The sequence below is a fragment of the Leptosomus discolor genome, chromosome 1 (genome assembly GCF_034619465.1).
Source record: "Leptosomus discolor isolate bLepDis1 chromosome 1, bLepDis1.hap2, whole genome shotgun sequence".
Classification (NCBI taxonomy): Eukaryota; Metazoa; Chordata; class Aves; order Leptosomiformes; family Leptosomidae; genus Leptosomus; species Leptosomus discolor.
Genome location: NC_141391.1, coordinates 107,665,121 through 107,677,138, shown reverse-complemented (window position 1 = coordinate 107,677,138; position 12,018 = coordinate 107,665,121). Strand labels below are relative to the sequence as shown.

The 12,018-nt window shown below is 33.6% G+C and overlaps 1 protein-coding gene across 1 annotated transcript in view; it reads left to right on the top strand.

The window, feature by feature from the left end:
• Nucleotides 1–12,018, top strand: part of NCAM2 (neural cell adhesion molecule 2) — a 140,692-nt gene that overhangs the window by 89,873 nt on the left and 38,801 nt on the right. Inside the window, exons 12-13 of the mRNA XM_086482338.1 lie at nt 3,444–3,563; nt 5,463–5,584. Coding sequence (XP_086338464.1) covers nt 3,444–3,563; nt 5,463–5,584 — 242 coding nt within the window. The remainder of the gene's footprint in view (nt 1–3,443; nt 3,564–5,462; nt 5,585–12,018) is intronic.

The window sequence follows — 12,018 nt, the reverse complement described above, 5'->3', positions numbered from 1 at the left end:
TAGATTTGCTTGCAAATTAGAAGAATCTATATAATAAAAAATAAGGACTTTATTTTTAACGTTGCTTAAACTTTAGGTTTCTTACCACAGAACAGTTTAAACTGAATTTTGCTATTCAGTAAGGTTTAATTCTTTTTGGTAGTTGTGTTTCTTTTTAAATTCGGGTCTACAAAATTTAAAAACAAACAAAAAACCAAAAAATGTTCCTTGCATACCCTGCCAAAAAGGTATCTATAATTTTGTTTTAAATCCTCTATACAGTATTTTAAACCAAAACCAAAATAACTGACAACTTCTGGTGTCATGATCTCCTCCAAGGGTACGATGTGACTTGCAGCTTCCCTGCCTGTTGTCTTGTAAGTGGAAAATACTGAGGTCTGAGCTGTTATGCATCATGGTAATTGACCCCAGCAATACCTGCAGAGTTCACAAGAGAATGTTTTGGTTTTTCCTCTTTGGAGTAGTTCTTTGGAGTCTACCCCTCAATGTAACAGTCACTATATGAATAATCCCAGCAAAATCAATTAGTCTACAAAATTGAATTCTTTAGGTAAAGCATGCAGATACTGCATATATAGGAAGACAATATAAGAACAGAAGCAGATAGGAAATGTAGAAAAAGGTTGAAAATTTTCAAATCATATTCTGAAAGAAATAAAGGAATTTTACTTTCAGTATGTTTGGGACTTGATATATGACAATGTGTATACAATGCATAATTCACACAGAACATATGCAGTGGACCAATTTTTTCACTTTCATATACTGAAAGTGAAAGTCCTATATTTCTTTCAGAATATTGTTTGAAATTTTACAGCTAATTACTTTAGTGATAATTGAAAACTGTAATCAATATATCCATTGTGGTCAGGGCTATGAGCTATGGACTCGTGTAAGAAGAGTTTTGTTTGTATAGGGAAAGATGAATGGCTGAATTTATGCTTAAATGATAGATATGTACCTTAAAAAAACTGAGTAGCTTATTAAGTATTTTCTTCCATTTTCTACATATGTCAAAATTGTAAAACACTTAGCAAGCAATGAAAGTTTCACTACTTGTAGATTACTTCTAATTCCTGCACTTTCGTCACATACTGTGGGACAGTTCCTTAATCTTACTTAATTATTCTAAATATTCTGTTACAACTGGAGTATTTAAAGATTTCGTATCAAGGATGGTTCTTTTCTTTGTTTCCCAGGAAGACACAGTTATAATTTTTTCTTACATATAAAATATATTCACATCATCACATCATACCATCACTGATACCAAGTGGTTCCAGTTTTTAAGCGCGTTATGCTCTCAGATTTAGTTGTGTTAAGGCCATAAATGTATTTATAAGACTCATTGTATCTAGACACATAGTGCAGGGTATTCTAAAGTAGACACTGGTTCTGTAAATAGTGAATATATAAGCAATTTTATTCATTTAGATAGGCCGCAAGATTCACTCAGGTGTTTATAAAATCAGATCTTTACATTTTATGTAGCTAACACATTCACATTTTATTGTGTAGACTCATAGTCATGCTTATATGTTGTTTAAATTTTAAAAACATTTACAGTGACACTAATTTTTAGTATGCCCTAAGGTTTATTTTCAGTTAAATTAGTCAGCCTTAGAAAAGAATCATGGCTGAAAGACAAGTTAAACACTGCTACTGCTTGATTTAGGTTTTAAATTTCATTTTACCGTAACTGAATGTTATATATCATAATCCTTCTCTTCTCCAAATTCTATTCTTATTCTCATGATGGTACTTCACATTTTTTCATGACATGTTTTTCTTTTATAGTTTGATATTTTTAAATCTCATGAAAATGATAAAGAAAAAATGCTGGAAGATACACAATTCTACTGTTTGGTTACAAGAAAGCAGTTACATTTCAATGGCAAATTCCTGAAAAGTGCTCATAATAGAGTGTGAAATGTAAAAGTTAACGTTTTTCCAAAATTCATTAAATCCCTTCAGCTCCATATGGAACGGGACCTCTGTCTGTCTCCTGCAGAAACTAAAGAGATAGAAATTCTAATAAATCTTGACTCAAAAGGATAACAAAGAGTACTAACAGAAAGAATTACACTTTCATTAAATATATAACTTGAAAAGCAAGCCTAAAGAGCCTATTAAAATACTCCTCTATAATGCAAAAAAAGCTAGGCTCCCTAGAGACTGAGAAAGAGGTTACTGGCTCTTTCTCAAGACATTACCATTCTGTGTCTTCTTGTAAGATAATACAGCCCTTGCTTTTCTGGGCAAGACAAATACTGATGTGCTTCAAGTAAAGTCCATCCAATTTATATCCATTCCCCAATATGAATCTGACATTTGGAGAGCTCATCACAGAGCTGGCAAACAGCTAGCAGGCAATTTCTGTTGACAATAAAAGGAAGCTTTCTTGTAAGGGTGGGGTAAAGATCCAAGAACTCTGTGTGGATCGAAGTTTCCAAGTGCGTATTCAACATTGATATTAGTAATACACAGTGCTACAGTAATATATAATAGTGCATTCCTATAAAGGATCCTGGAATCCGACATCCTTTTCCTGGATTTTGTTTCTAGATTTGTTGCTTTACATTACAGAAACAATATTCTCAGTGCTGTACAATGTTCTTGGCAAGATTTCCTCCTTGTTTTCTGCTTCTGATAGCATCTCCAGGCAGAATCATAGAGATAAGTTCAGACTGTGTGAAAGATTGCTGCCAGGGATTCAGTCTTGATTTCTGAAAGCACGTCCTAAGTTCAAACCTGTTTGCTTCCCAAATAACTTTTTATTTGTTATAACTTAATATGCATTTCTATACACCTCCTCTTAAATATCTACAAACATGCCTGATTCATTTTCAGGTCCTTAGTATATAACTCGGAACTCTTCCTTTGTTCATCATAGTCATTTGTCATTTTAGATCTTGAATACATTGTTGAAATGCAGTGCATAGCACCAGTGATTCACCACTAATAGGCACGTAGCTGCATCTGGGAGTGTAGACCAAATATGTTTGATACTGCTCTCCATGAGGGAAAAATGGCAAGTTATGAAGTCTACGAAGGTGGCTTGAATGTGCATCAGATGCCTGTTGCCAGCTAGGAGGAAGGAAACTTCCATCATTTTTTTCCACATTCATGTATCCTGTGCTAGCGATGAAAATAAAATATCGATCCCCATTAAGGTCCCTTAATTGTTGCCTATGACTTCCGTAACCCTGACATTAAATTCCTTCAGAAGCATAACTTGCTCAGTCACAAATTCTGATTTTATGCAGATGAAAAAAAGGGACTACTAGCACTCAAAGAAAGCTAAGTTTGGAACCACTGGACTGTTAGAAAATGGAACTCAAAAGTTGCAAGTGAAGCTAATTATGAAATTGCCTGATTTTTTTTTTATAAATTTATTGCTTCATCAAATTTTGTTCCCATATTTTTTCTTTCTTTTCCTTTAGCAATGGTTGTTCTCAGCAATTTGGAACCAAATACAACATATGAGATCAAAGTAGCTGCAGTAAATGGAAAAGGGCAAGGAGAGTATAGCAAAATTGAGATCTTTCAGACCTTACCTGTCCGTGAGTAATACTTGTAAATGTGTAATAAATGAAAATGTAAATTATTATTAGAATACATTATCTCCAGATCAGCTAATAATTTAAGTATGATTCACTGTGGATAATGTGTTTTATATTCATACACTGCTTCCCAGTGTATAACATCAGTCTTCACATTGTTTCTCAGAAATCATGGTTTGTTCCTCTTATTCCTCCCCTCCAATTACTATGAATGAACTTAAGTTGGAGAATTTATCCCATTATCTGTATTTTTGAGACTTGGACAAATTTTTGGTTCATATTCAAGAACACAAACCATGAAATACATTAGTTTAAGAACTTTTTCTTATTTACACTCAGGGTATTAGACACATCTGTGAGAAATTAATTGACCCTTTCTGGAGACATTTCTTCAGCAAACTATGCTGCCACAAGTTTTGCAATTATGATGCCTCAAACAGAAATCTTAAGCTATGGAAAAATGATGAGAATAAATTGCTTTAACTATGACTACATGCAAATGATAAATGCTACAAAGCCAATTCTGTATTTGTAGCAACCTTTATAGGCAAGAAATTCACATTTAAATATTAAGGGCTAATGAAAAATATTTTTCTCAAATTACTTTTAAATAGAAACAATAATACAGAAATTAAACACAAAGGGGGAAAGAAAGTAAAGGAACTAGCACATGGCACTGTATAGTACACAAACAGATATACCAAAATATATCAGCAACTATTACCAGACTAGTCTCATAAATCTATTGCAACTGAACTGTTTTCTGAGTAGGGTGTTACTCAGTAAAGAATACCAGCCCTAATGGAATAAACAATGAATGTCACACAACTACAAAAAACATAAAATATTTCTGTGTTATTATATTATGTTGTTATTGATATGTCTCTTCTGTCCAAAGCTGGTAACTTGACAGCTTTCAAAGTTCTTTTTGGTTAGATTCTAAATATATTGAAGGACAGGTAAAATAATTTGCCATTATTCACATGTAACATTATACCCAATAGAAAAGTGATAGAAACTGATAGAAATTATATATATGTTATCTGATAGAAACCTAGGCAAATGCTGTGTTGAGATCTGAGTCAATTTATCTTTACTTTGATAAGGGATAAACACAAATATTACAAATATTTCTAAAGAAACTATCTTTCTGGGTGAATACAAGGTTACAGATAATTTGATGATAAGACACTTCAGTATGACAACACATGTTCATTTAGGATCTGATTTAAAACTTTATAATAGGCATTGTATATAGAAATTACAATAAGTCTGTGAATTTCAATTAGCAAAGGGGCTTAAGCTGGCTATTAACCCTTCAATTGTAGATTTAAGATTATTTTTATCTTTTCATTACAGGGAAAATTGCTTTTGCTTTTGGAAATCGTATTCCTTACATTTATTCTTAATATAGAGTACTCTAAAAGCATCTAATTTTGCCTTAGCACATTTACCAAAGAGTTAATTTACCTAATATCTGTACTACAATTTAGATCTTGCACATGGGACTAAAGCTTTTGCTTCATATTAAATATATTTTTCTGTCATATAGTGTTACTCTTAAACTTCAGCCTGAGTAGCAGCTTACCAGCCTTTCTGAATTGATGGCTAAATCATTTGTGAAGTAAATTACATTTGAAAATGTCAAAAGTCAGACTGTCTCAAAGAAATGAATACTTCTTTTATACTTCATAATTTTATTTCCTTGTGTGAAGTCTACATTAGAACATACTTTAAGCAAAATATTTAACACACATTAAGGGTGTTCTGCAATACTTGGAAAGATCATGTTGATTTTAAAGATTTTAATTAGTAATACTGTGGACACATTCCCAGCTGTAATTTAAGACCAATCCTATTACTGAATTACTATTATCTACTGTTTTTTCCCTTGTTTAGGGGAACCAAGCCCCCCTTCAATTCATGGACAGCCAGGAAGTGGCAAGAGTTTTAAACTTAGCATAACTAAACAAGATGATGGTGGTGCCCCCATTTTGGAATATATTGTCAAATACAGAAGTGTAAGTATTTAAGTTAATCAAAATAGTTGGTTTTGCTTAGTAATATCTGCTTCTAATGTAGAGAAGACTGTTGATATGATTTGAAATGTAACAAAACGTTTTGCACACTACAAAAAAAAAAGAAGATATAGTATAGTATGTTTTCTTTTGTGACTAGGTTACTAATGCCAGATTATAAAATGAAAAAAAAAAAAAAGTTCATTCTGAAAGTTCATTCTAACAAGAAAACTATGTTGTTGCATGGTAAATGAGGAACATTCGTGTTCAGCTCTCAAAAGTGCAGTAAATTAGCAGACATTAAAGTTACAGAATTAAGGGTTGTTTGAACAGCAAATGATTAACCTGTTATAAATGTATCTGTATTGATAGATAGCATCCAAGAGATAAAACACTGTATTCCAGTGCTCCATGTTAATTTTAAATGAGGTTAGTTATCTGATCATGTTCATATTTTCTATTTTTCTAGATTCCAAGGCTCAGCTTATAAAAGCCAAATAGTTGACAAATTGTTAGGACTTTCGTGATTTTCAATGTACATGTCAGTTCTTTAATAGCCACCATGCAGAGTTTATTGGCCTTCTGTCAGCTAGAGTCTGATTTGGTGTTCTGTCATCAAATCTGGCAAGCTTAGAAAACAGGATTTTCTGCAATGTGTAATTTATTTTACTACCAAAAAAAAATTGTGGGATTTTTTTATTATTAAAGTAGCTAAAATGCACTTCTTTTCCTGATACACTATGCTTAGAAATGGTTGGGTTGAAGAAGTAACTATAGAGCTGGCAAAAACAATGAATTTAATTCAAGGGTATTTTCTAATAGCTTCTTTGTTTTCTTTTAGTAAGATTATACTACTTATATTTGACTAGACTCAGTAAAAAGGCATTTTGCCAGAGTGTAATAGCAGATTTACATGTCCATTTTGAGAGTCTAAAACAAATTGGGCACGTAAGATCAGATATGTAGACATGTTAAACAGAAGGTAGTGAACACTGTGTTTAACAGAAATAAGTAATCTGTGAGAAATTAAATGAATTTTCTTTTAGTGTTCCCAAAAAGGAAAATCCAGTTTCTTATTTTGTAATAGTTTTTGTCACATTTCCTAATGTTTCCTATAATGTAACTTCTCGATGGTAGTTCTGGAATTATCCAAGTGCTAAATCTGGCATGTAAAATGATTTTACTAAGTTAAGTATAACCAAAGAAGACTGGTAGCTCCAAATCAATTGAGAAAAATTTGGTAGGGCTTTTAAGAGTAGCTTGAGGGAATAACCAGCAGTTACTCTGATATCACTGATCCCTAAATCTTAAATGACTTTCTGTCCAGTGAGTGCAGTTGGCATAAAAGAAAAGTAAAGAAGAGGGAGGGTAGTAAAATATGGCATACAAGATATAATGCAGTTTTGTGGGATTGAGCTTCCTAGTTCAATTACAATGCCTCTGAGTATTTGTAATTGAGAAGATAAGAAAATAAAATGTTTGCATGTAATATATGCATGCAGTATATGGAATTTAATCTGTTTCTGTGATTTAAGTAAGCTAAATGATCTTGGAATCTGGAATATTTTTGGAAACGTGATCTAGTGTTTTAACTAAGGTATGATATTATAGTAAAAAGATCACTTTTCATGTGTATTGTTGAAAGATGAATGTACAGTTTAAGCTGTGACTGGAAACTTAATAGGTTACTGAAGAAGACAGCCTTTACTTGGACCTCAAATCCATTAATCCTTAAGCTTCTAATTGAAAAAATGATCTGACTAAATTAAAGGCCTTCCTACAACAAAAAAGCACAATACTTTTTTGGTGTTTTAATCAGAACGAATGGATGCTACTTAAAGTTCTTAATTATGTGGTGACTGCTTCTCTTCTATCTTCCCCACTGGTCATATTGAATTAGCTTTCCAATAGCTCTTGCCAGACTCATTACTAGCACCTGGACCAATGTATTTGCTTGCATGTTTAAAGAGCGTATTAGATAACAGGCTATACATAAATGGTTTTTTCTTCCTTATGTTTCATAGTAGTTTATGTCTTATTAAGAGTCAGTTCCCTCACATTTAAGTTTTATACAATTTTTTTTTTTTTTTTTAAACTGGAAGAAGGACAGCCTTTAAGATATAACATTATTATAGCCTGGTTTAGGTAAATTAGTAAGTTTTATTTTTCTGGAAACCAGGTGTTCCATTCTGACAGATATTGCTTTCCTAACATCAGTTTATTCATATTATGGGCTGGACTTACTACCTATGATCAGGTAATAAGCAGCTTCATATCTTGTTCTGTATTCCACAGAAGTAGGTACTATGCAATTTTTATGAGTAGCACCCTCAAGTTGATTCATGCTGTCGTACAAAGAAAGTCAAGACAGTCTTACAAAGCTTCACTGATGGAGTCTGAAGCTGATGGCATACATTGACTTCAAAGTTACCTTAGGAAAGAATAGGAGGAGAGAGAAAGACAAGGGAAAACTGCTCCCCAGTAGTCAGTTGGGAAGAGCAGTGATGGGGATTCCCTAGAGAAGCATCCTGTCCAATGAGGGAGGTGACCACTCAACCTCATTTCTCATAGTAACTATCATGTCACTGGCCTGTGACAGTGTTACTAATAATGCTCTGAATTTTGGTAGTGACAAGTGTTTGATTGATAGGTTATGTGCTTCACTTTTGTTTGACTATATTGATGGAGGACTGTGTTCATTTTGTTTTTTTATGATAGGTTCTAGAACAAACTTCTGTAAATATGAATCATTTAAAAAGAGGTAATTTCTCATTTACTCCCACTCTGAGATACCTACCGTAAAGCAGTTAAATGTTTTTGCATCTCTAAGTTCCATTTCACCTGCCAGATCCTTGGACTTTCTGTGCATTTTAACACTATGTACCTTATCAGCCATTTTGTGCTTTGCACCCAGACATACAAAGCACCATCCTGACTTAATGAATTCTTGTGAAGTCACTGCTTTAAACTATCAGTTTGTCTCCCATGAGGATTTCTTGATATTTTTTCCTGCCATCTTTCAAGACAGTGTGGCATCTCCTGACCTTTTTTTATCACAGGGACCACCATAATAACAAGCTGAACTTTCAGTGCAACAGTTTAGGGAGAATGAAGAATAAGGGAAAGGGTTGAAGGGAGTTTATCACTTTTCCTCACACTTTATGAGTTCCCAGAAAATGTGATCTTGTGTACCCTGTGAAATGACCATTAATAAGAGAGATGTTATTTGCTACACTAGTAAATTGTTAGATGTCTCAACAGTGGATTTGCTTTACTTCCACACTTTTCAGATGTGCCCTCAATTTTGAGAAGCAGCCAAGTCATGGTAGACTGGAGTTTAACGCTGCTTTGTTTACTCTTTTTTTTGTCAGATTATTTAGGTGCTTCAGCTACATACAGCTGTCTTACAAATCTAACTCTTAGACACTTCTGAGATAAATTTGGCTGATGCTTATATTTAAGCCAATATACACACAATTAAGAAATAATTATTTTTTTAATTTAAATTTTTTTTTTAGTGTGCGTCATTAGTCTGTGGCATTGTGGCAGGTTTGTTTCAACCAAAGACTTATACTGCGAAGAGGACAGTGTGAATCTAAGGCTTAAGGATGATGGGAGTGGGCAGTAAGATCCCCAGAAATTGCCAGTCGCTGGTTAGTCTCACAGTATCAATGACCTTCTATAAAGGAGTATTTCTGCATTATATGAAACAAAACAAAATGCGAATAAAGGAACAGTTTAATCTCTGAGGCTGCAGATCTGATTACAGTTTCTGAAAGTGCACGTTTGTTGGTGGATGTTAATGATACAACTGCTAATAATAAATTATTATTGAAGACATTTATATAAACTCGCCCGTCAAATGAAACTGTAGCTTGTGATTTAGAAGTTTCTTTTATTTGTGGTGGAATGCTGTGCATATGTAGAGCTTTCTATAATTTTTAAGTAGGCTTAATAATAGAGTAGCCTAATAAAGTATGAAGTGTTCTTTTGTAGTTCTGTGTTCTGCTCCTTAAGCTACCAATTAAAGGGTCTTAGCATAAACACGGAGATTTGTAGGAAGATTTAACTGACAGACTCTTGTTTTGTGTTCGCATCTCTCTCTTTCCCTTTCTATACTAATAGTAAAATAAATCTGGACACATTACTGAGCTCTACTCAGTAAAAAGTACTTCAAAATGCATATGAATTAATAGCGACAATGAAGGACATTGCAGTTCTTTTATTTTTTCTTTTAAGATGCCAAAAGCAGGCTGCATTCTGGAAGACTTCATCCGTTTATCTTCAGAAGATGACAACTTTCTTTCCAGATACTCACTTTATTCTTCTTCCTCCTAACTTGTGTTTATCACTCTTCGTAAAATGTTTTTCTGTCTTTGAGCTCGGGGCTTGCACTTTGTTTCATATATCTCAATCCACCCAGTTGGCTCCACTTTTAACTAAACTTAGGGTGTCATTTCTCTGTCATAGCATGTAGGTATCCTGTTTCATTTCAGCTCTTCATTATTCTTCACCTGACCAAACTGGAACAACTGCCTTTTCACTTATGTCTGCAGAAGAGCAGCCTCATACAGAAATCTATAGTTTTACTTCCAAATCTTAAGCTAATTCTGTTCTTCACACGTAGTTCTACAGTTTGTTTTCAAAATATAGTCATATATCTGTTTGCAATACTCTCGTTTCCACCTGCAGGAACAATATTAGCCTGAATATTTTCCAATTCAGTATATTTTCTCTCCTTCTGTGATTCTCAACCTCTTTGGAAGTCCACAGAGTATTCACACGGTTGTATGTGCACACACCAAGGTCGTGTATCGATCTTCTGATTTCTCTCATGTTGAGATTCTTTGGAATCTAAGTGTTATTTTTTTTCCTAACTCCTCCCAAACCTCACCAGTTTAAACAGCCATTAAAATATGGTGCTACGTAACAATGCTATTCCTAATATTACTAGGGAGTATTTGCATATGCATATTGCAATCAGTATTAATTACTTTTATTTTAGCAGTGCTATACAAAAAAAAAAATTTCTAAAAGTAGTTTGATACAGTGATAGCACAAATGGTTTCACTCACTGGAAAGTAAATATAGGTGGATTTGCCTAGTGGAATGTCAGATGATTGCAACAGAATTTACCCACGAGGATATGGGAAAATGGCCTTGACAGAAAATACCAGTTTCACTGTATGATGAGTAAACTGTTTTTATTCCAGAGTCTTTAGTTTTTTTCATGATTTCTAATGTGACTACCATTCTGATGTTTTCTATTGGTCTACTACTGCACCTTGTTGCAAATGTTCCTGAAAAGATGTTTTACTGTATTTTAATCATTCCCAAGTCTATCATGTGTCGGTACCAATGCCAGTGCAGAAGAAGCACAAAGGAGTTTAAGAAAACATCACACTCAGCACTGATAGTGACTAAGTTATTGCAGCAGTGCACATAAGGGAGTTCAGTCTGTCACTCTATGTTCTGAAGACTGGGGATACAGGAAAAAAAACTAAACAACACAACAGCCATAAGGAGCATGATTGGGCCCTGAACTGTCTAATTTAGATGTTATTTTCTTTGACACTTGTATCAGTCAAGAGCAAGATGCTTCAGCAAAGAGCCTAAGTATAAGCTGCTGAGAAGCATATATTCTGCAGCAAAAAGTTATACTTCCCTGTATTTGAAGGGTTTTTTTTCCCAGAAAGTTTATATCCACTGACGGCATCTGTGTTGCTATATGGGTTGGATGGCCAGGATTTGGCTCTCGGATTTTGCCACTTTATTGTACCTCAGTATTTAGTAAGAATAGGACTGCATGGATTCTTGCTGACTGTGACTGATAGTCCTTTGAACAAGATGGTATTTGTGTTTAACAGTATAGATTGTTTTACCCTTTTACCTAATCATTACTTTGTAATTCTTATTTGTATAAAGAATAATTAAATATATTATGCACTGAAAGGAGCAATTGCGAAGATAAGCACTGCAAATTTATGAAATGACAGAACTAAGATTGCAACTGAAGTCCTCATTTTTTCCTTTTGTACAGGTGTCTTAGATAATTATCTGAATTATGAGAATCCTTTTTTTCTCTAGAACACCATCTTAAGGATTTACATGGATCCTCTCACCAGTGTAGACATAGGACTGCATACTTTCTCAATGGTGTTTATATTGTTGCATACAACCTGGTTTGCAAAATGTTACCATAGTACCACATGTTGCTACAGTTAGTGTATATTTTCATTATATAACTAATGTATGATATAAGCAGAGTTTGCATACGTGAGCAATTCAAGTTTTGGTTTAATGGCAGGTTTCTGTTAAAGAACATCGATCAAAATGTAATGGAAACATCTATATAAAATAAAACTTTGACAGAATTTATTCTTAGCAGCATTTGTAAATAATTATCCTGCAGTTTCTCAAGATAAACATCAGTATTT